The sequence below is a fragment of the Protopterus annectens genome, chromosome 9.part0 (assembly GCF_019279795.1).
Source record: "Protopterus annectens isolate FY-2018-M chromosome 9.part0, PAN1.0, whole genome shotgun sequence".
Lineage (NCBI taxonomy): Eukaryota > Metazoa > Chordata > Ceratodontiformes > Protopteridae > Protopterus > Protopterus annectens.
Genome location: NC_056743.1, coordinates 1,305,870,369 through 1,305,895,339, shown reverse-complemented (window position 1 = coordinate 1,305,895,339; position 24,971 = coordinate 1,305,870,369). Strand labels below are relative to the sequence as shown.

The 24,971-nt window shown below is 45.0% G+C and overlaps 1 protein-coding gene across 1 annotated transcript in view; it reads left to right on the top strand.

Moving 5' to 3' along the window:
• CKAP2L (cytoskeleton associated protein 2 like) overlaps nucleotides 1-24,971 on the top strand; it is a gene marked incomplete in the record, with an annotated part of 1,473,239 nt that overhangs the window by 260,764 nt on the left and 1,187,504 nt on the right. Inside the window, 1 exon segment of the mRNA XM_044084267.1 lies at nucleotides 11,010-11,091. Within this exon segment, the coding sequence (XP_043940202.1) occupies nucleotides 11,010-11,091 (82 nt within the window).

The window sequence follows — 24,971 nt, the reverse complement described above, 5'->3', positions numbered from 1 at the left end:
GCTTCCGTTAGGCTAGTCAACAGGCCGCCGGTACTCCAGTGAGGTGCTTTCGCAGCCCCTGATAACAGCTTCGCAGGCCTCTACTGAGACCCAATCTGAGTCTGGTATGCTAGGAGATGCTTCTTCGACTATATGGAACCTACAGATGTCTGTACCTTAGATGGGCCCGGAGCCGCTGTGCAGGCACCGGCTTCTGAGGGTGTGTTCAGGCCTTCCGATGTTCGTATTAAACCGACTTCTTCGTTTTTTTACTAAAACTACCGAATTTCTCAGGCCCAGAGTTCGCACTACGCCTAGGAAACCGACCAAAGTGCATTCTCAAGCTCCCATGCCTCAGAAACAAATGCTTAGAATGGCTGAAGACCTTATTACTGTAATTAGGGGAAGCCAGCCTTCCCCCTCTAAAAGACAAAGAATTGTTTTTTCTTCTGATTCTACAGACAGAGTCCAATGACTCTGACCCCTCTGATTACCAGGACATACCCTTATCCACCTATGAGGATTCAGATGCAGAGGATTCCATTCCCTCTGTCTCCCCTCCAGAGGACTTTTCTTTCGGTGAAACCCTGCATACCCTAAGAGAGCATGCCTCTAGCTATACCCCCTGTCCTGGATATTGTAGATGTCTTCATGGAATGAAGTCTTATCCAAAGCCTGACTGGTACTACAGAGTACCTGACTCTCACAAATTTCTCTCTCAAAATCCTACTGCGGATCCCAAGACCATTTAACAGGGACCTAAATGTATTAAGGCTACTACATCCAAAACCCCTACCCCTTCGGACAGGGATTCTAGGCTTTAGACAGATGGGATAAGAAGGTATACCCCTCTGCAACTCTTGCCATCAGGGCTTTAAATTGTCAGTTTCACACGTTGGAAGTACCAGCAGCATATTATGGAACTAATTAAATAAAAAATGTTGTTGATTCCTGATTGTGCAGAAAATAGATTTACAAGAGTTAATGCATTCTGCAAACCAAGTTGGTAAACATACTTTGCAGTGTGGTTTTGATGCCTTAGAAGCATCTTGCAGGGCTGCTGTCACTGGGTCTGTTCTGAGAAGGCATGCTTGGCTGAAAGAACAAATCTTGCCAGACCATTTCAAAGCAAAATTACTAGATGCTCCATTAAATCAAGACTGTTTGTTTGGCACAAAAGCATAAGTAATTCTTAAAAAGATGGAGGAAAAAAACAAATCTGTGCAAACTGTTAAAAATTTCTTACAGGTGCAGCCACTTAGATTCAGTAGGCATTGGCTTTCGAAAAACTGGTCCTTTCTAGTCCCTCCCAGGCCTTCTCAGTCCAAACCCAGGAGCAACAGACCACAAAGACTACAGTCTTAGGGTATGCACAGATCTAAACAGTGGGAGTGTTCCCACTTCAAAAACAGGGAGCGGTAAGCCACCCTCTTATGGAAAAAGTTCACAATGACTTCTGCATTCTTCTCAGCCATGCCAAAGTACTTGCACCCCCAGGAGGAAAACTAGTCCTGCATGCAAAACACTGGGAATACATTACCCAGGACTGTTGGCTCTTAAACATTGTATTCCAGGGATATACAGATTCTACTTCCATTCACTGCCAACCCCAAGCGGATTGCCAGATCCCCCCCCCCCAAAAAAAAAAACCAGTGGACAGAGGCCCAAAAGCAAGTACTTTCTCTTCAGTATCCGGTCTATTCAGCCTGTTCCAACAGAGCAAAGGGGACAGGGTTTCTACTCCAGTCTGTTTCTGGTGCCCAGAAAAGAAAACTCTTGGCGCCCTATCCTAGATGTCTATTCTCAACACCTTCCTGGTGGTACCAAAGTTCAAAATGCTTACACACCCAACAGCTGCTGCCTATGCTAGCCAAGGATTCCTGGCTGGTCACCCTAGATTTAAAAGAAGCTCATATGCACATCCCCATAAGGGAATCTTGCAGAAAATATCTACGTTTCAGGGCAAGCTCTATGCACTTCTCTTCGCTTCCCTTTGGCTTATCTATTGTGCTCAGGGTATTCACAAAGTGCCTGGCTCCAGCCATTGCATACTGCAGGTAGAGAAACATTCAAATTTATCCATACTTGGACAATTGTCTGATTCAGGTGGACAGTCAGGAATTGCTACTTCAGCACCTGACATTTGTAAAGAGACTCCTAACGTCTCTGGGATATACCATCAAAGAAAAGAAATCACATCTGGTACCAAGCCAAGAAATTGTATTCCTGGGAGCAAGCTTGAACAACTTCCCAGATGGCTTTCCTCACTCCAGAAAAGCAGGTTTATTTGACAAATTACTTCAAACTACTGGCCACCCAAACCCAGCTATCTGCAAGGAAAATACTGCAAGCTCTAGGGTTCATGGCCTCATGCATTCTCCTAATTCCATATGCAAGACTGCATATGAGGAAACTTCAGTAGTAAGTCTCTCCAGGTCCTGAGAATGTTGACACCAAACTGTGATTCTGATCATTCCTTGCCTAAGGACAGAGTTCCTTTGGTGGGCAGAGACCTGCAACCACAACAAGAGAATCGCTTTCACTCAACCCCCTCTGCTGCCCAAACCCTGACAACAGATGCATCAGACTATGCATGGGGGGGCTCAAATGGCAGGCAAATGCATTCAAGGCAAATGGAGCCCAGGACAAATACACCTGCATATCAATCAAAAAGAAATGTTAGCTGTGCAGAATGCACTGACAGCCTTCAAATACCTTATTCTTCCAGGACAACTCTTGATAAAGACAGACAACACCACAGCCATGTGGTACATAAGCAAGCAGGGGGGAACTCATTCCTACCCACTCTGCAGGTTAGCCATGGCTCTGTGGAACACAGCCTTGAGCAACCAAGTGCACCTGCAAGCTGAGTGCCTGCCAGGCAAACAAAATTCATTGGCAGACTTAAGCAGAAAGCTAATGGACCCCCATGAGTGGAAACTGGAACCCAATTCATTCAAGCTTCTAATCCACAGTTTGGGGACAACAGAGGTGGACCTCTTTGCTTCCCCCCAGAACCATCAATTGAGCAAATTGTGCACCAGAACTCCCGACAGCCAAGCATAGAAAGTGGATGCCCTATCCTTTACACGGGAAAACCTCTCAATTTATGCCTTTCCCCCTCTGCCCCTCCTCTGGAAAGTACTACTCAAGATCAAACAGGACAGGCCAAGGACCACCCTTATTGCACCAGACTGGCCACGCCAGCACTTGGTACCCACCGTTACGCAGTCTGACAAGTGCCACCCTGGCACCTGCATCAGACCCCCTCTCTGCTGTCCCAGCAGGAGGGCCAGATTTTGCATCCTCCGCTACAAACCCTGAACCTAGCAGCCTGGCTTATTCCCTGAATACATCACCAGCAACCCTCAGCAAACAGGTGCTGGATGTCATCCTTGAGGCCAGGAAACCTAGTACTAGGAAATCCTATTCAAAAAAGTGGAAAAGATACTGTTCTTGAAGCCAGTCTCAGGGAAAGGACACAGCCGTGCCCACCTTACCTCAAATCCTAGATTATCTAGCAGAGCTGCTCCACAAAGGCCTATCCTTCTCATCCATTAAGATTCATGCCTCTGCCATCTCAGCTTATTACAATACTGAGCCACCCCTCTTCTCTCACTCTCTGGTCAAACAGTTCCTGAGAGGAGCTAACAATTTAAGACCCCCGCGGAGAGCTCCCACTCCTGCCTGGGACCTTAACTTTGTACTAGAGAAGCTCACGCTCCCCCCCCCCCTTTTGAGCCTACTGCTACAGCAGAGTTAAAATTCCTCTCAGAAAACCGCCTTACTTCTAGCCATCACTTCAGCAAGAAGAGGGTCCGAGTTACAGGCCCTTATGGCTGTGGAACCCTCCCTTATCTTCCATGCTGACAGGATTCCCCTCAGGACTTAACCCATCATTTATGCCCAAGGTGGTATCCAGTGTGGCTTTAAACCAATCCATCCATTTACCAACCTTTTTTCCTAATCCTCCGAATAAAGGGGAAAGGATCCTGCACTCCTTGGACGTGCACAGACCGCTTGGGTTCTACCTTGACGGGACTAAAATCTGACCAGCTGCTAGTCAGCTTTGCTACAGGGGCAAAGGGCAAGGCCATTTCAAAGCAAACCATCTCCAAATGGATAGCACACTGCATCCATTTCTGCTACAAGCACCATGGAAAACCTACCCCACAGGGGATCAGAACCCATTCCACTAGGGCTACCTCGACCACTACAGCATTTCTCAGGGGAGTTCCTACCAGGGATATCCTAGAAGCTGCTACCTGGAGTTCAGTACACACCTTTACCAAGCATTACCACTTGCCTATCTTTTCTAAATCCAGACCTGGATTTGCTACAGGAGTCTTACAAGGCCTGCTAGCCCGCCCTAATACTTCTTGACTGCCTCCATCCTTCCTCAGCTTTGGGAATCAACCAAAGTGTGATGACTGCAACAGTGAAACATGAAGAACATAGTACAGTTGTGTACACTTACCATGAATGTAGATGTTCGAGTGTATTCACTGTTGCAGTCCTGGTTACCCTCCCTCCAGCCCTCCTGATTTTTGTATACTTTCTACCTATCCTCTTTTTTGGCCATATCTTATGGCAGTGGTATTTACTTTTTTACTGGAGGTGTTCCACACCATGTATTTGCTGCCTATTTGGGGGGCTCCTGACATCTGGGGCAAGAAAAACTGATGTAATGGCATCGGCTGCATGTTTTATACCCCTAACAGCATTCCGTCATGGAAGAGGCGACAGCATCTGATGCAGAAATCCCATAACTCTGGTATTCTGGCCGACTGAGGGCTACATGCAGGCAGATAACCCAAATGTGATGACTGCAACAGGGAATACACTCTAACATCTACATCTACATTTATGGTTAGTGTACAAAACTGTACTTTGCCCATCTCAGTGCCACATTCCATCTGCAAGAAGTTTGGGTCTAGGGCAGTCAGAGAGAGATGGGTGAAGTTAGTCCTTAAGGGCCTCCTTCCAGCTGGTTCTTCCCTTATTTGCTTCTTCCACGCTTGAAGTTAGATTTGACAAACACTGCTCTTCCAAGGACATGTCCTCTCTCTCTGTGCCTTGTCCCTCTCCTGGCTCACTGGACCCAAAAGTCTCTGCCTTCCCTGCCCTGGTTCTGAGTCTCCCCAGGTTGGATCTGGCAGGTGGGTTTCTCGTTCTCCAAGTCCCCATCAGTGGCTTCGTCCTCTGTCGTTGAAGTCAGTAGGCAGTTTTAAATCTTCTGACTTGGAGAATTAATGCAGACACAAATGCAATTGGATCTTATCCATTTGGATCCGGTACCTGTTCCTGGGACCTCTTTTCCTTCTTTGGACCCTTTGTATCCAATGTCCTCAGGCACGGTTGCATTTCTGCCCTTTGTGTTAGATCTGACTGTGCTGTCCTCTGTTCTGGCTCCTACTTTATCATTGACTCCAGCCACCTCTGGGCCATGGTGTTGAGGCTTGCATTTCTGGGTTGGGGTCAACAATCCCAGCTTTGGGATCATCCTTCTCGCTCAGAAGTTTGATGTTTGACAGTTTAGCTCCCATCTCGATGTCAGAACATGGAGTAGCGCCCCCTGGACTCATACCAATCTCTGGTATTTCCAGATACTGGGACCATTGGCTCTTGGAAGTCGGCATCCGCTACTCCTTTTTCATGGAAAGAATGCTCTCCTCTGAGGAGAAGGCTCAAGTGTCCTCAGCCAGTGTTCCATCTCCTTTCACATCTGGGCCTGTGATCAGTCATCAGCCTGCTCCAGGGCAGCCTATGCTGGTTGGTCTCCAGTCTGCTCCAGTGTTGAGGCTTCCTGCCACTTTCCCTCTTCTCCGGCTTTGCCTGAATGGAAGATCTGTGATGACAGGCAGTCCAAGAGGAAGCACCTAGACTCTCCTGAGGAGTGTCTTGCCAAGAATACTGACCATGAGGAAGGAGAAGGTTCCCCCTTGGTCTACCTGTGATGATACCTCCTTTGGTGACCTCTTGGAGCTTCTTTGCCAATGTGGTGGCTGGAACACACACACTGAAGCCCCCTCCTAGGAGTCAGTATCTTTGGAGCTCTTCATCATGGACCCATCCACATTTTGACTGGTATCCCTACTAAATATGCTCATATACCTAGTGTCTCAGAGGGAGTGGAAGGAGTCTGATACGGTGAATTCTATTCCTCAGAAGCCTGACAAAATTCTTGCTCCTCCCAAGGACCACATTGGAGAAAAGGGTGCAGCCATGGATATGATCATGGTGGCAGTCTAGGAGAAATCTCCTAGGAGAGATCCTTTGTCCATCCCCTGAACAGTGAGTCTTGGGTTTTGAACTATCCTAGGGAAGCAGTCTTTTGCTTTGGTAATATTCACTGTGAGGACAATAAACTATCGCACTTGACCAGACTCCATAATCTGTTTTTTGAAGTGTTGATGAATGTTAAGACGCAGCATTCACTAGAAATTCAGAAAACTCTAGAGACACTGTTGTGTACCCTGCTATCACCAATATTTCCATGAGGCTCATTTCGCAGTTGGAGTGTCCTTGGCATTTGGGTCTGGTGTTGCCATGCTGCATCATGCTTGGATGCAAGTGTGCAACTTTGTGGATTGCTTTAAGGTGCTCCTTATTCCAGAGATTAAGGGCACACTTACTAGGAGTAAGCGAGAAGAGAAGACTCTGCCATAGCAGTACATTTCGCTACCCCTCAGTGAACCCTGTTGGATGCCACCTGCGGAGAAGGGGCAGTCCGCAAAATTAGGGCTTCCACAGAACCTTCTCTGGCAGGCCTTTTCAGTGTTCTTGAAGGGTTGCCCAACTGTCATGCTTTGGAAGCAGTCAGGGGTTGCTTGTGTCTCCACCCAGAAGCTTGGGAGAACATCACCTCAGATGCATGGGTGTTGAGTGGTATCCATAGATTGTACCATTCTTTTTTAGGCAATTCCAAGGATCCTTGACATTTAACTCCCTCCTTTCCCCAGCATGAGGCACTTAATGTGTCGAATTTTCCCAGAACTGGCTTGATATTGAGGGCACGTATCTGGTCTCCTATTCTTATCTGTCTGCCACTAATGTAGGCAAACTAAATCTGAGGTAATTTAGAGAGGAGCATTATGGGTAAAGCCTAGCTCGAGAGTTCTGAAGGTGTGAGCTAAAATAAATGGCTGAGTCAGTTCTGAGGCTTGGAACCAAGCCCACAGTCAAGGATTAGTGAAGATCGACAACACAGATGGAATGCAGGGTTTGAGTCTCACAAGGGATAATTGGCTAGGCTTAAAATGGCTTGCAAGGGCAATTAGCCTAGTAATAATCTATGAATCTATGTTATGGTAAGATGTAACTTTTTTTTCTTCCTGCAGCCACAGTCACCATGGATGCCTCCCTTCTTGGGTGGGAGGGCAGTTTCAAAAGGAGGGACAGTTCAAAGGTCCTGATCTTCTGTGGAGGCCAACATCCACATCAGTGCTCTGGAGAGGAGGGCTGTCCTCCTTGCATTGCAGGCCTTTCAGAACGTCTTCCAAAATGCTGTGATTTTGATGCATATGGAGAGTATGTCTGTCTGGTGTCTCGGCAAGCAAGGGGGGGGGGGCCACATTATTATGCTCTGTCATGTGGCCATGAGGGTTTAGCCATGGTGATCTCATCTCAGTTGTCTCTGGTTGCAAAGCATATCCTGAGGATGTCCAGCATTCTGGTCAACAGCTTGAGTAGGAACATTTTTCTTGAGTGGTCTTTGAATCCGAGAGTGGCAGCTCATATCTTCAGGTGCTGGGTCACTCCTTGTTTAGACTTCTTTGCCTCCACATCCAACACCAGTTTCAGTAGCTATTGTGCCTTCGTCCCTTCTAAGGGGCAGTCATGTTGAGATGCTCTTCTGTATGCTTACCCCTTGAGACTCCTGTACACTTATCCCCCAGTTCCTCTAATTGTCAAATTTCTCCAGAAGGCAGCCCATTGCAGAGCGACAGTGATCCTCGTAGCTCTTTTTCTTGCCTCATCTGGTGTGGTTCCCCTTTCTGTGGTCTCTTCTGCAGTACCCCCCCAGAAAACAGAATTAAGGGGGGGGGGGAGATTTGCTGTAGTTTGACTTGTTTTGCATTTTTACTTCTTCAGGGCAAAACGTTATATATGGAAAAATTGATGAAGTGAGACCAGCTGCTTCTTCCCATTCCTTAAAGGCAGGGAGGGTGAACTGGTAAATGGAGATTATATAGTGCGTTTATTTATTTATTTTTTTCTTGGCAAAGCCATTCTGGCTTTGCTGAGGCTTGTTCAGCTACTGCAACCACCATGGTCTTCCTTAGGGCTGCTAACACACGGGCCATTTTGGAAGCAGCTTCCTGGTCATCTGTCCATATCTTCTTCAGGCACTATAACTTTGATTGTATGTCCAAGGCAGGGGTGATGTGATCATCCTCAGAGTCTGCTATCCTTACAACCTCCTCGGACCTTGAGCATCTCCTAGGGCTTGCTGGCCACCCACTGGATATTGAGATGTGGGAGCTTTCCAAGATGTCATGATTACAACAGAGAGTAATATAATGAGCATAATACAGTTGTATTAAGAATGTGACATAGTTGCAGATGTTTGAATATATTCCTTTTTCAGTCCTTTTTTTCACCCACCATTAATTCTCATTCTTTTTCTCTCATTCCTCTCTCACTCGAGTGCTGTCTGTCTCACTCTTGTTTCTAGTCTGTCTTCCTCTTCCCTTGAGTTTGGGATGGGTACCCTTATCACCTCACATCACACCTTCCATCTGACATCACTTAGAAACCAGAGAGGAGGATTAGGACTTTTGTTTAGGTCATTGTTTGTGGATGACTCTCCCTAGGTCCAGTTGGGGGTTTTAGTCTTGGCACAAGTCTTCTGGTTTTGAAAAAGCAGGAAAGCTCTGAAAGTGGACTTCTTAAAAATGATGCTAAGGTAGAAAGTAGAGTTCTGGAATTTGGGCCAGCAATTGGAATCCCCGGTGTTATGACTGTAACACCCTCTGAAACTAGGATAAATTTCTAACAAAACTTTACTATATTTGTATAAACAGTACTACCCAATAGAGTGGGGGCTTTTGGGAAAACAGTCTACCCACTCCAAAAAATGGACATTCTTGTGCTTAGAAAATTGCCTCCATTTTATTCATTCTGTGTGCATGTGTGAGAGTATATATAAAATGTGTGTGCATGCATTTATATAGTGTGTGTGTGTGTGTGTGTGTGTGTGTGTGTGTGTGTGTGTGTGTGTGTGTGTGTGTATATATATATATATATATATATATATATATATATATATATATATATATATATATGTGTGTGTAATATGAATGTACATACACACACGCACACGGGAGTTATGTAGATATTTTCATTATTTTTTAGAATAGAAGTAGTGGTAGTCTACTTTTAGCAAGTGTTGGATACTAGTGAATGTCTGTCTGCAATCTACTTGAGTTTGTACATGTATCTGGAGTCTGGTGGTTTTCTGCGAAGATGAAACCAAAAGCAGTATTTGGTATTTTAAGGTGTAAAGTTCTGCACTTGTTAACAATGGAAGTAACACACACACACACACACACACACACACACACACCTACCTTTGGTTTACTCTCTGCGTAGCTACTGACACTATCTTCTAATCATTTTATTTTTAGATTGCTGTTCTGACAGCTGTCAGTGTCTATCATAAAAAAAAAAAAAAAAAACTTCTATTCTTTCCTAAAATACTGGGTCAGCAGAAATCCTCCTTTGTCATCCCCTCCTTTGACAACACTATCATTAAAGCTGAACTTCATGCCAAGCTACTTGGTACCATAATTGATGAATTAAAATTTGACCGACATATCCAACAATGCATTAAAAACACAAAAGAAAAACAGAAACTTGGCCTACTTTGTAGAGATGGGAAATTCCTCACTTCTACCTCCAGAATTTCTCTGGCTCAGTCACTCCTCTTACCCTACTTTACTCTATGCTGACCCTATCCTTACTAATATTCATTTTACTCTTTTGTCCAAACTAGACAAAACATACAACAAAATAGCCAGATTCGCCGCAAATCCTTCACCTCACCACTCTATCACTCTTAAGAAGTTTCAATTTTATGAATTCTCACATCCACTACTATTTCCTCAACTACAGATCACACACTATTCTCTTAGTCACTCTTCTTGTCCTTCCCTCTCCAACCTCATGTCATACTACATCACCCTCCAACATCTCCGCTCATCTGACCGACATCTGTAAACCCAAAAAGAACATTGGAAAGTCTTGTTACAAGTACTCTGTGCACATGCTTGGAACACCTTTCCCCCAACATAAGAAATATCTGTCAACATCACCAGTTTGAGTTAAAACAGTACACCTGGTCTTACCCATGCTAAGCTCCCACTTGACACCTTTGTAGTAATCTCTACCTCCACTCTATTTCTGTCACTCCCCTTCAAATCCATTAGAAGTAGTTCCTTCTATTTCACTTGCTCTTATTTCTCATTTTTGTCCTATACATTCCACATATAACACAATGTTTCCTCACATGTGGCATCATACTGATGGAATCTTTAATTGCTAATTTAAACCTTCTCTATTACTTGGCCTCTTTTATGTCTTTCCCTGCTGATGCTCTTGTTACATCCTGGATTAACTTTTTATTACATTGTTACTATTGTAATTGGAATTTTTCTTAATGTTTATGCTTTTGTTTATATACTCAGGTCTGAGTAGTGTACTCTGCATTATTATGTCTATTGTATTTTTATTTATGTTTTTTAGACTGGAGCTTTTCTCCTTGGGGTCTCTACCAAAAATGGGCCTCTGGCTCAGTTGGAACACCCCAGTTAACAAATGTCAAATAAGTAGATAAAATAAACAAGTGTGACATTTGACAGCTATTTTGATGCCTGACTGATTTGTTGGTCTGCTTTGAAGTTTATCAAATGAAATGCCAACATAGTGCTATTAATTGTGTAGCTTTGGAATACCTAAAATCAGTTTCTATAACTGAAGCTGTGACTTAAAAGTTTGCTGACATTTTATCTTTTTTGTCTTTCTTCTAGAGGAACGCCAGCGAAAACTTCAGGAATACTTGACTGCAAAAGGAAAGCTGAAGTCCACTACAAAGTTGAAGTCCAATACAAAGTGAGTATTGCTTTAAGGGGGTAAAATATCCTACTCTGATGGGTAGTACTGTTCTGCATCACAGATGTCTATGGAATTGTATTCTGTATGATTCTTTGCAGACCTGTTCCAGACTTTGAGGAAGGGATTATTACTGTTTTATTATTAGTGGTCTTCTGTAGAGTGATGTAGTCTCTGTGCTGTATAATTTCATTTTTTTATTTAACATTTGTTAACCTGGAAAGTCCGACTTGGAACAAAGCCAATTTTCAGCGGGGACCCGGGGAGAAAGGCTCCAGATGCATGTCTGTGTAACGTGGGAGGAAATCGGAGCACCTGGAGGGAAACGCACATGAATGCAGGGAGGACATGCAGACTCCGCACAGAAGGCAACCCCAGCCGAGAATTGAACCGGAGAACCTCTTGCTGAGAGGCAACAATGCTACCGCTGCACCACTGCACCGTCCATCAAAGCATCACTTTTTTCTGAGTTGGTGTCTGCATTGAACAATTTTGCTTTATACATTTACTTTGAGTGTCAGTATTTTATGTTTGTGTATCCATTTTTGTGCGTATAATGTAGAAGTGGGGAATGTTACATTTTTGTGTGATTGGCTGTAATATGCATAGGTTGTGTGCAATGAAATGTTAGATTGCTTGGGAGCAGTGAATGGCAGCTCCTAGGTAAGTCTGAGTAAATGTCAGCGTTTCTTACTTGCAGTACAATTGTCTGATGTAGCATTACTTTTGCTTGGCAGGAGAAGACCGCTAGCTTTTGTAGATTATCTGTGAATCTTGTTTAACATATTTTTGTTCTCTCATAAACACTTAAAACTTGTTGGATATTCTGCTTGATGCTTTACTAGAGAGGTTTATATTTATCAGTGTTGTGGTAGCCCTAGCTATATGGACTATATCCTGCCAAGGATAGGTTCATAGGTTCATAGGTTCATACTAGGCTATCTGCCCAAGGGCATTTATAAGCCTAGCCCATAGTTATGTGGCAACAGCCATCCAGTTTCCAAACCTTCAGGACACCTTCCACGTGCACAAATTGTTAGGCAGCTGACTAAGGACAAGTTTTTGGTGCCACAAGCTCTTCAGAGCTTTGCTGCCACCAAAGAGTAGTCTGCTCAGGCTTTTGAGGATCATAGGTTGGTTTGTGCTGTTCCTTTTGTGGGTAGGTAAGATCCATTTGGGGACAAAACCTTCCATTTAATACTTGTTTATTATTGATTTCCTCTTCAGGAAAATTATTTTAAAGCTAGAAGTTACTGTCATGAGACTGTACTGTACTTTTAAAGGGGAGCACTCTTCTTTCCTGTCAGTTTAAAAGTTGTTTAAAGAAACCAAAAACTATTTTTTTTCTGTGGAGAAGTGGTGTTTCTTCACAGACACTGTAAACACACTTTGCCACCCTAACAAAGTGAAATTAAGTGCTGGTTATTTTTCCCCAGGAAAGAGGCACTATTTTAGCTTGACCGTGGAACAAACTTATAGATCCCATGATCAGACCTTCCAGCCACAAAATGAAAATGTTAAGCAGACAGCCTTTGCCACCACAGTAGGCTAGCAGTTTGCCTTAGCTGCAGGTGGGTGATTTGCTGTTGTCATTTGTTATACCTTAGATTATTCCTGTTTAACCCAAATCCCTCTTATATAGCACCTACAGCCACTGTGGACTGATGGTTAGCCACATCCTCTGCGACTGTTGGGGTCCCCCTTAGTGGGAAAGGGAGACCCACTGTTGTCAGCCCTAGGAGAAGGAGCAGGGAGGGCTTCCCTGTTTTGTCAAAATGTTCCTATTCCTAGGGAAGCTGCTACCACGAATACTATTAACCCCATTTTCCTATCAAAAAAGCAGACAATTATGCTTTTATCTACACCGCACATTTACTTAGATGGGGTAGGTTACTGGGTGTGACTCAGGGTTTATTTAAGACTGTTTATCCTTCTTGTATTGTAGTTTCTGGTAAAAGAGGGAAAGAATCTGGACAGGAGGATGAGGGGGCAAATGCAGGGTTTTGTCAGATTTTTGATTCCGACTTGGAGGAAGCTCCGTTTCTGATTCTCCTTTTGGGGTTTCTCTTTGAGTCTGTTTCTAAAAATGCCCCAGTGTTTTCAGTGGGAGAACACTGAGGTTTCTCAGTCCCTCGGAAAATACAAAACCTAGTCCCTCAAAAAATACAGAACCTACTCCCAATCCTACAGTATTTGCCTGCCTTGGAATGTGTGTTACTGTTTTCAGTTTTCCCTAACAGACAACCAGCTGCCCCTAAAAAGGCTGAAAGGAGGTATAACGTTCCTACATCTTTTGATTATTAATACACTCTTCCCTATTCTGATTCAGCAGCTATAGCTTTAGTTAATCCTGCTGCTGATAAAGTCTTACAAATAGTAAGATCTCAGACTTTTGAGGAATGTTTGTCTGCAGTTTCCTGTTGTGATGAAAATTTTGCTTTAAATAATTTTAGTTTCTTCTGCTGTTCAAGTCACTACTCGTTATATACAGTGTATATGACTCTGATAACGTCATATGGCCACTGGTACTGTTTTGAGGGCATTTGCATGGCTCCATTCTCAGTACCTCCTAGATCTTAAAAATAAGAGTTTAAAATCTCCTTTGGATAGAAATTTTAGTTTTTGTCCCCTGTGCTGCATAGGTAATCAAAAAGTGTGATAAAAGGGGCAAGTTTGTACAGAGAATCTCCAAGATTTTTCAGCTTTCCTTTTCCAAAGTTTTCAAGTGAGACTCTACCTTGTCTTGGTAAGAAACAAAATACAGGCAGACATTTAAGAATAGCAAAGGCAAGGGAGTTCCAAGAAGAATTCTGAACACTTCATAACCAAGGACAGTACAGTAAGTCCGAATGACTGAGACTTTGTTTCACTGTCCCACCCTGGCACCCCCTTTTGTCTTTCATAAAGTCTGAATCTCCACTTTCTCTTTGGCAGTTTATAGTTTCACACAAATCATTCATAAAGGTTAGATTGAAATGTGAGGAAATTCCTCCTTTCCAGGAGTAATGCTTCATCTTTGAGACTGGACACTTATTTCTACCAGTCTTTCATAACTTGCTATCTCAGGGAGTGATAGAATCAGTTCCCCCTTCCCAGGTTGGAAAGGGGTTTTATTCAGGGAGTTTGGTGCCAGAGAGAGAAAATGCTTGGAGATTAGTTCTGGATCGATCTTTCCTAAACCTGTTTATGATGGTGCCAATTTCAAAATGATGTCACTTTACAACTTGTTGCATCATCTTCCTTATTCAAATTTCCTGGTAACAGATTTAAAAGATGCTCATCACATCTGTATTTATCCAGATGTCAGGCATGTCTTAAGGTTTTGTACCAGAAGTCCTTTGGCTTCCTCGCTATGTTGGTGCATACTCCATTTTTTATGACTGCACAAATGAGTTGCCATGTCCTTTTCCATCAGACGTAGAGCATCTGATATTCATACATGGATACGGTCTTCCCTGGTCGCCTGTTTTCTACTGCTTTTTTTTTGCAGATCAGTATATTTGATTCTACGTAGCTTGATTGGTACACTTCAAAATAAAATAACTCTATCTTTGCTAGATAAAGAAGGGCATATTGATGAATAAGGGACTGTGCTACCTACTAAAATTTACAGACGTTGCTTGGTTTTCTGGGAAAAATTATCCTTCTGATTTTAGAGCACCCCTTTTCTTAGAAGACTGGCTGAGAAAGCCATAAGCAAACATCAAGTCATTTTACTGAGAGGTAAACTAGATTTTCTCCCGTTTCTGAGGTTTTAGAAATAGGTGAACTACTTAGCAGCTCATCATTATGCAGCTTTAAAGTTGTAAGTTGTGTTGAGGTGTGTGTGTGGGTGGTCCTTTTCCAGAATATGTTAAAAGGGAATTTATCTTCCTCCCTTAGACAATCGCACTTGCTACTGTGCCCTGGAGCATTTTTATATTTTTGCTCTCTCCATTTCAGGAAGGTAACTTTTTTAATCAATTTATTTCTTAAGTAGCCTCCCTAACTGTTGGAGCTTTGGAAATTATGGCATTTACCCCATTTCCTAAAATTATGCAATAAGTTTAACTAGTGGACTCCTATTTGCATATCCGTTCTCTTTCTCTTAGCCACAGTGGCTTGCCTACTTTGTGGAAGTCTGCTGTCATTCTCACTCACCTCAAGATCGCAACACTCAGCTGCACTGGTGAATATTTGTCACTGTTCTCTGTGGCTAAACTAAAAGAAAAATACATTTGCAGATTATCTTAATTATAGTCTGCTTTTTATGTGCCAACATGACTTTTATCCTCCTAGAATTATGGACGGTTTATAGCCTTATTTGCCAGTGATTTAGGGTCTGTTGACTGGTTATTTATAAATATATTCAAAGCCCTTTAGTCTGGATAATTGCTGAATTCTTCTTGATTGAGTGTTGTAAGTTAGTTGGTTTTCAGTCTGCTTTTGTAAGAGATCCTCCTTAATTAAGGTTCATAGGTTAGTACTAGGCTAACTGCCCTTGCGAGCCATTGTAAGCCTAACCAATTATCCCTTGTGAGACTTGAACCCTGCGCCTTGTGTTTGTAAGGCAAACACCTTAACCATTAGGCCACCCTCCCTTAGACAATCGCACCCTGTTTCTTCAGGAGTTAACAAAAGTTCTGTTCTTTGCCACCTCACTGACCTTAAACCTCACTCTGTGTCTTGTGTTCTGATATTCGGGTTACATATTGGTCCTTTGTCTCACAGATGTTAAACAATCTGTTAAACTGATTACAAAGTAAACAAGAGTAAGATGAAACGCATGCTGTTTGATACTTCTATTACAGTGGAATAGGACCCTCAGCCTGGAAGTTAATTTGAATTACATGAAAATTGATACTGTTACTTCACTTCGTGTAAGTATGTAGCAGTTTGTTTGGACACATTTCTTACCAGGACGCATGACCTAGCCCAAGTTCAGCCAAAATTAAGTAAATGCTATTATGCTGCTGGGCACTCTAGTTCTTTACCCCAACAGACTAGATCCAGTATGGTAGGAGACAATTGCGCTGTGTGTGTGTGTGTGTGTGTGTGTGTGTGTGTGTGTGTGTGTGTGTGTGTGTGTGTGTGTGTGTGTGTGTGTGTGTGTGTGGTGGGGGGGGGCATTTATATTGATGAATTCTTTGTGGGTGGTGCACTTGTATTATTTTGGGACTTCTTATATTAACAATTAAGTTTTCTAGGGGACATCATTCCGTGGGCATGTGAAAAATGCAGGCTCGCAAAATGTAAGCTACTAAGTGTGTACATGGATACCAGGCAATGCCACATAACTGCAATGCCACATAAAACAATCAATTACAGTGTATCAAAATGAGTAAAACGCCAATCTGCACTCACTCGTATCACAAGTCAGTTTGACAATGTGCCATTATCTTTTCCTCAGAAAGAATACTTAGGAGGATTGCATGGGGCAAAAATGCTCAATTGTCCAAGAAAGCTAAGGGGGGAGCAATATCAGAATAGTGCTGGTGTTTCAGCAGAATGGCACACAGTCCACTGATGCTCCTAGTACACCTAGAATCCAATCACAGCATCCTGGCTGAGATGAGCACAAGCTAATGTTCAACCCAAGTTTAGTTGAGCAACTGACAAACGAGAAACCATGCTGGTTTTGAAGCACTAATTTTAATGGAAAATTTGACTTAAAATTCTGACCACAGTGCCTAAGAAAAAATCTGAAACTTATTCCAAGTCTGTTTATAAATGACTGTTATAAAGCATGTATTGTCTGTCAGCCCTGATTGTCATATTGCATCTCCATTTATGCGGTACAAAACATTCTGTCAATGCCTGTACATGTGTATGTCAAGATGGAGTTGTCTTGTCTAATGTTAATATTAGTAGAATTTAGGTGGTTTGGTTCAGGTAATTCTCTAGTAGGGGTTTGAAGTGCTTGCTTGATGTATATTAATATTGATTTTAATACTTTAGTAATGAGTATAGACTGATTTCTTCTTCAGTCATATATTTTACTTTAATGACTATAAGCTAATACTTTGAATAATTAGCTGATCTTCTAAATCCAGATATGTGGGCAGTCGCATCTGTGAAAATTTTTCATTAGAAAATTGTTCTCTACTTTGTGTTTTTATCACATCAGGACCTGCAGGAAAGCCATACGTGAGATGGACATGTTGTAGCATGCTTTAATTTCGTGGGGGGGGGGGGACTCCATAAACATGGAGCAGTAATAGACTGACATGAGATTGTTTGGCAGATGAGATACTGGGGTTCTGTACACTACGTTTTCAGATGTTCATGTTTCACTGTTGCAGTCATCACTTGTGGGTTATCCCTGCTGTGGTAGCCCTTGGCCGGCCCGAATACCAGAGTCAATGTTTTTCTGCGTCGGCTGATTTGCTTTGCTGCCTGATGTCAGGCCATCAGTGCCTATAAAGGAAGGCAGTCGATGCCTTTACATCAGTCTTTCTTGCCGTGGAGCCCATAGCAGAAACAGTTCACAAGTGTGCCAGTCGGTTGCTACCAGAGTTTTAATTACAACTGAAAACATCTAAAGCAAAGTATCCCATTGGGGATCCTTTTGTCTTGTACTAATTGACGTCCGAAAAATTAACAATTGTCTCGCCTGTGGAAAGCAAGTACCACACTGAGACTTCCATTAATACTACATCACCATTAATACTACATCACTTTAGGCCCAGACCATTATGTCCCCCATTGCTGGTTGTGTCCCAATTTAATGCGAGAACCATTCCTCGTAGAGCTCTTATTGTAGCCAGGTATTTTCTTCTTTGCATTCCGAAATGGCATCAGTCAGCCAACAATCTGTAGACATTCCGAAAAAACTTAAGGATAAAGATAGACAGACCACACAAGGCTAAGCTTTCCGAGGACTCTAGTGTTAAGCAGGTTGTCAGTTCTCTGGAATTCAGTGAAGTGCCTTTGTAGCCACTGATGCCCAGTTCAATACCTTCACAGGCCTCTACTGAGACCCTTTCGGAGACCGGTATGATGCAGAAATCTTCGTCTTTCGAGCCTTTGGTCCTCTGCGTTGGTTTGGTCCGGAGCTGCGACACAGGCACCGGCTTCCCAGGAGGTTTTTCGCACTGCCGAATCTAGACAAAAACTGACCTTTTCTCCTCAAGACTATTATTTCTCTCAGACTGAATGGTACTCTTAGGCCTAGAGGTAAAGCCACTCTTAGGAAAACTACCTTTAGCCACCATTTTACTTCTGCTCCACCACCCCAAACTTAAATGTTTAAAATGGCAGAGGACCTTGTCACCTTATCAGGGGTAGCCAGGCTACACCTTCTAAAAGGAAGAGACCTTTCTGCTGAAATGCTGACAGAAGAGGATTCTCAGGAGTCTGATTATTCAGATTTTGAAGAGGAACAACAACCTCTGACTGGTTATGAGGATTCAGATGCAGAGGAATCCATTCATTCCTTCTGCCTTCTCACCAGAAGATCTTTCTTTTGGGAAAACCCTTCACACAGTCCGGGAACATTTCCACTGGGAATCCCAGGGCTTTCCTCAGTCTAAGAAAAGACTGAGTTTTCTAGACCTGCCCCAGCACAGACCCTTGGCCATTCCTCCAATCTTAGAGCTGGTTGATGATGTCTTCCATGAGTCCAGCTTAACTCCGGACGCCCTCCCACCTGCTCCCAGAAAACCTGGCAGGTATTCTAGAGTACCGTACTCTCTCAAATACCTGTACAGAAATCCTGCTGCAGACCCAGAGGTCATTACAGAGACTAAAAGGAGCTAAGGCTAGTTCTGCAAACCATCCTTTTCCTTCTGACAAGGACTCCACGGCTCTGGGCAGATCGGGTAAAAAAGTATACATCTCTGCAACCTTGGCTATCAGAGCACTCAACTGTCAGTTCTACATGTTAAAATATCAACAGCACAATTTGGAACTGTTAAAACAAAAGATTTTAACTTTTCCTGAAGGTGCCGATTCTAAAGAGTTAGCAGATTTACTGCACTCTACTTGTCAAGTGGCTAAACACACATTACACTGTGGATATGATGCCCTAGAAACCTCAAGCAGGGCAGCAGTGTCAGGATCTGTCATTAGGAGACATGTATGGTTGAAGGAACAACCTCTCCCTGGTCATGTCAAATCTAAATTACTTGATGCACCCTTGGATAAGGGCTGCTTGTTAGGAGTAAAAGCAGTAGAGGTGCTCAAAAAGATGGGAAGACAAAGCAAAAGTTACGCAAACAGTAAAAGATTTCCTTCAGGTACATCCTCCTAGATGTTCATCGTGTTTCACTGTTGCAGTCATTACACTTGGGTTATCCTGCTGGCAGGCTACTCGCAGTCGGCCAGAGTTCCAAAGTCTAGGTCCGGCGTCGGTTGCTGTCGCCTCTTCCCTGACGTCAGTGCGCCAGGGGTATAAAAGTTGCAACAGACGCCATTTTCTTCAGTCTTTTTTGCCGCGCGGTGCCTGAAGCAAAAGCAGTTCGCAAGTGCCGGTCGGACGACTCCTGAGGTTTTCGAAATTGAGTTTCAGAACCAAAGTCTTCAATAAAGCTAAGTACCCCGTTGGGGAAACTTTTTCTTGCTCCAGACCGATGTCAGTAAAAGTTAATAATTGTATTTCTTGTGGGAAGCAAATGCCTCATAAGGACTTTCATTCTTATGTATACCTTGCCTAGGCCCTGACCACGACGTTACTAGTTGTCGGTTTTGTGCTAGATTCAACAAATGCACTATTAAGCGTCTGTTTGATTTTGCTTTACATTACTTTGGCCGAAGGTTTAACTACATAATGCCATCGGAACAACAGACGACCGGAATTCATAAAAAACGCAAAGACAAAGGAAAAGGACAGGCATCCGAGGTACAAAACCGATGACGAAGCATCTTCTAGGCCAGTCGCCGGTTCTCAGTGAGGTGCTTTCGCAGCCCCTGACACCTGCTACCTCAGAGCCACAGGCCGTATCCGATACCCACGTGGAGACACCTAGGCCTGTGGAAGCTCAAGGTATTGGGCCTGCGGAGACTATTCCCTTAGATGGGTCCGGAGCCGCTGAGCAGGCATCGGCTTCTGAGGGTGTTTTCAGACCTTTCCAGCTTACTATAAAGTCCACTGCAGCAGCCAGGGCAAGTCAAAAACACCATTAAAGACAAGGAAACAAGTACAGCATTCTCTTGAACAGTCAACCATGCCAACGAAACAGATGCTTAAAATGGCCGAAGACCTAATTACTTTGATCAGGGGTTTCCATCCCCCACCTGATAAAAGGCCTAGGCAAGACACTGACTATGATTCCTCTGACCAGGTTTCTATTTCCTCTGATTCCTCTTCAGATCAGGGATATTCTCTCCTTCCCTATGAGGACTCTGATGCAGAAGAATCTATACCTTCAGCCTCTCCACCTGAGGATTATTCTTTTGGGGAAACCCTGCACACCATGAGGGAGCATTTCCATTGGGAGAGCCAGGATTACTCAGAATCCAAGAAAAGGCCCAGAGACTTTCTTTTACTGCCTCAGCACAGGCCCCTGGCTATCCCCCTGTGCTTGATATTGTTGGTGATGTTTTTTCTGAATCCAGTCTGTCTCCTAATTCTTTACCCCGTGCACCAGTCAAGCCAGACAGGTACTACAGGGTCCCTAAATCTCATAAATGTCTTTATAAAAACCCTGCTGCGGACCCAGAAACAATTTCTCAGGGTCCCAAAGGGGTTAAGGCTTCCACTGCTAAAAACCCTGTCCCCTCTGATAGGGATTCCAGAGCTCTGGGTAGATGGGGGAAAAAAGTTTACACTTCTGCTACTTTAGCTGAAAGGGCTTTAAATTGCCAGTTTCACATGTTTAAATATCAGCAGTATCTCATGTCTTTGTTAAAACAGAAAATGCTTACAAACTCAAAGTCCTGACAGTAAGGAAATGCAGGATTTATTGAACGCAGCTGAAGTGGGAAAGCATACTCTGCAATGTGGTTTTGATTCATTAGAGGCTTCTTGTAGAGCCGCAGTTACAGGCTCTGCCATTCGAAGGCATGCTTGGATGAAAGAACAGTTTACCTGAACATGTTAAAGTAAAATTATTGGATGCTCCACTACAGCATGATACTTTGGTGTTAAGGCAGAAGAGGTGTTAAAGAAAATGGAGGATAAAGCTAAATCAATGCAGACAGTAAAGGATTTCTTACAGGTTCAACCACCTAGGTTTAGCAGAAACTGGCCCTCAAAAAATTGGTCCTTTCCAGTGTCAGACAGGGCACAAAGAGGCAGATCTCAGCCCCAAGGCTCCTACAGACCTAAACAATGGGGTGCTTCAGCCCCCAAAGGAGGAGAAGACCAGTCACAACCTTATAGGAAACAGTCCCAATGACTTCCCTCTACTAATGCCGAACACTTACCTTTTGGCAGCACCCGTAGGGGGAAAGCTAGCTCTTTTCTCACAAAATTGGCACATGATCACCCAGGGCAAATGGGTACTGAATATTGTTTCTCAGGGTTACAGGTTCCACTTTCACACCCTTTCAAAATCAAAAGGTATGCCTGACCTGCCACAAAACCAATGGGCAGAGGCACAAAAATTGCTGCGCTCATGGACATGGGAGCTATTCAAAGAGTACCACAGCAAGAACAAGGACAAGAATTTTACTCAAGACTTTTCCTAGTACCTAGAAAGGACAAAGCCTGGAGACCAATACTGGACTTGTCAACCCTAAATACTTTCCTGGATGTTCCAAAATTCAAAATGTTAATACTGCAGCAACTTCTACCCTTGCTGGGCAAGAAGGCTTGGCTAGTTACTTTGGACCTCAAGGAAGCATACCTGCATGCCCCAATCAGACAACCTTGCAGAAGATACCTCAGATTCATAGCTGGCTCAATGCATTACCAATTCTCTGCACTGCCCTTTGGCTGATCTACTGCGCCCAGGGTCTTCACAAAATGCCTGGCACCAGTAATTGCATTTTGCAGACAGAGGAATTCAAATATATCCCTACTTGGATGACTGCCTTATTCAAGCAGAGAGCAAGGATATTCTTCTAAAGCATCTGGCATTTGCAAAAAGATTACTAATTTGCCTAGGGTACACAGTAAACGAAAATAAATCAAAACTAGTGCCCTCTCAAGAGGTAATATTCCTGGGTGCAAGCTTAAATACAACTACCCAGATGGCTTATCTCACGCCAGACAAGCAAAGGCAATTGATTCATTACTTTCAAATGATGGCAACAAAGACCCAGCTCCCTGCAAGAAAAATTCTGCAGGCCCTGGGCTTCATGGCGTCCTGCATTCTACTAATTCCATATGCAAGACTGCATATGAGGAAACTACAATGGTATCTAAAAAGTGTTTGGACTCAACATTGCCACAGCCTGGAAACAATAATAACTTTAAATCTGAAGTAGGAACTTCATTTGTCAGCAACCTGTGGGGTACGGATCCGATCTCGGATCCGAGCCGGCAACTTCCATCATAGCATAGATCCGAGCTCCTAGCTCCTCCCCCTTACCCATAATCCCCTGCCTACCCTAACTGACCTCAGATCTAGTTTGCCGCTCTTCAAGCAACAGCTAGGTTCCAGAGCTCTTAGCGTTTTTGTGAGAAAAAAGGTTTTTCTTTCTGACTGAGTGATTGTGTGTGCGTGGTAGGTTTACCCTTTATACTAATCTCATTATTTTAGCTTTCAGCTTAAATTTAATATATTTCTCCCTCCCCTGCTGGTCGTTGTGTGTGTGTGTGTGTGTGTGTGTGTGTGTGTGTGTCTGGAGACTGGAGTGTTGGGGGCCTAGTGAGTGTGCTTTACTGTAGTAATGTCAGAGGCCCCTAAAGCCATTTTTTTCGAAATGCACCGAGTGTGGTCACAAGCTTTCACCGGCTGATGGCTACACTCGGTGCGTTAGGTGCCTTGGGGTTGAACACCTCTCTTCGGGTTGCGCGATTTGCGCAGCGTTCAAAACCAGGGCACTCAAGGATCGAATGTCGAAGCTAGTTCTGGCGGGCCTTCTACCCCCAGACTCTGCTTCGGCCTCCGGTACTTAGGTGCCCGCTACCCCCCCCCCCCCAGTAGCGGTCACTCCTGCCTCCCTTCCTCCGACCGGGACTCAACCTCCCACTTCGGCTCCGGAGGATAGGGAGGCCAGGAAAGAGAAGCGGCGGGAGAAGCACCTTAAGCGGCGGGCTGATGACTCCTCATCGGCCCCGCCCGCCAAGAGGGCTTCTCCGTCCAAGTCTTCTCGATCTCCTCCTCGGATCCGATCCCCTTGTTTCTCCCCGGGACCCGAGGAGGAGGTGATCCGGTCCCCATCGAGGTCATCGAGGCAACACTCCAGGTCGGCCTTGGTGGCCTCTGTGAGGTCCACTTTTAGCATGTCTGATGCTGACATGGACGGGATGATGAGGAGATTCATCCAGGCCCAGATGCAGATGGGAGTGCTCTTGCCTCCCCCCCCTCCCCCTCCGGGGGGGAGCTCGACCCCTTTTTTTGCTCCTATAGCTCCTTCTCCGACCCGCATTCCGGGTTCGGAGCGTTCGGAGCCGAGCCACGTTGGATCCGGGGGTAGGTCGGAGCCGACCGTGCTGGGCACGTCGGCTCCGACTGCTCCCTCGAGTTTGTCGGATCCGACCTCTCGGAGCCATGGGCCGAGCTTCTGGTCCAAGGGATTCGGTGTGCTTTCGGCTCCGTCCCGGTCGGAGCACACTGGTACTTCGGATCCGACGTTTTCGGCGCCGGGTCCTATCCCCACTTCGGATCCGAGTGGGAGTCGGATCTCGGATCTGTCAGAGAGCGGCTCCTCTGCTTTCGCTGCGGTGGAGAGGGCACTGTCGAGTGCTTCCAGGCCTCCGGTCCTGGCTTCGGCTCCCTCCCGCACTCCTTCTCATCTGGTCCTGGCTCCCCTCATCCGGCCCTCGGGGCAGCCTGCCTCGGCGCCTTTAGGAGTTCCAGTGGAACAGGATACAGCCCGTGAGGACTCCTCGGACAGCCCCCCCCTCCCCGGGAGAGGGCACTGTCGAGTGCTTCCAGGCCTCCGGTCCTGGCTTCGGCTCCCTCCCGCACTCCTTCTCATCTGGTCCTGGCTCCCCTCATCCGGCCCTCGGGGCAGCCTGCCTCAGCGCCTTTAGGAGTTCCAGTGGAACAGGATACAGCCCGTGAGGACTCCTCGGACAGCCCCCCCGAGGAGATTCCTCACAAGGCAAAGTGCAAAAGGAGGCACATAGACTCCCCTGAGAGTCTCACCGAAGATATGGACTTGGATGAAGGGGAAGGCTCCCCTAGGTCACCCCCCGAGGATGTCTCCTTTGGAGACATCATGGAAATGCTCAAAATCAGGGGTGGGTGGTCTGCCCCCAAGGCTTCCTCTGATGAGTCCGTATTCCTTGAGGCGTTTGAGGCAGGACCATCTACCTCTTGGGTGTCCCCTCCACCCGACCCCCTGGTGGATCTCATATCCTCTAGGGCTTGGAAGGAACCGGACACCGTAGAGCCGATCCCCAAGCGTCCAGACAAAATTTTGAGCCCCCCTGCAGAGAGATCACACTGGAGCAGAGGTCCCCCTGTGGATGCCATGTTGGTGGCTGCAGCCACCAAGAAAGAGTTGGCTCAGGAGAGCCCCACGGTTCATCCTCCGAGCAAGGAGTCTCACGCGATGGACTGTCTTGGGAAGCGGGCCTTCAGTTCAGCGACCTTCTCTGAGGGCCTTGAACTACATGGCACACGTTGTTCGGATGCAGCGGGATCTAATTAAGGAATACGCTGCTGGCACACGTTATTCGGATGCAGCGGGATCTAATTAAGGAATACGGTGCTTCCCCCCCAGGGTCCATGTCAGAGGGAGACAAGGGTCTGTACTCCTCCCGTATGGCCACCCTCCACTCTATCTCTAACACCTCTATGCGGCTGTTGTCTCATGCTACGGAGGGAGCCGCTAGAGCAGGCGGA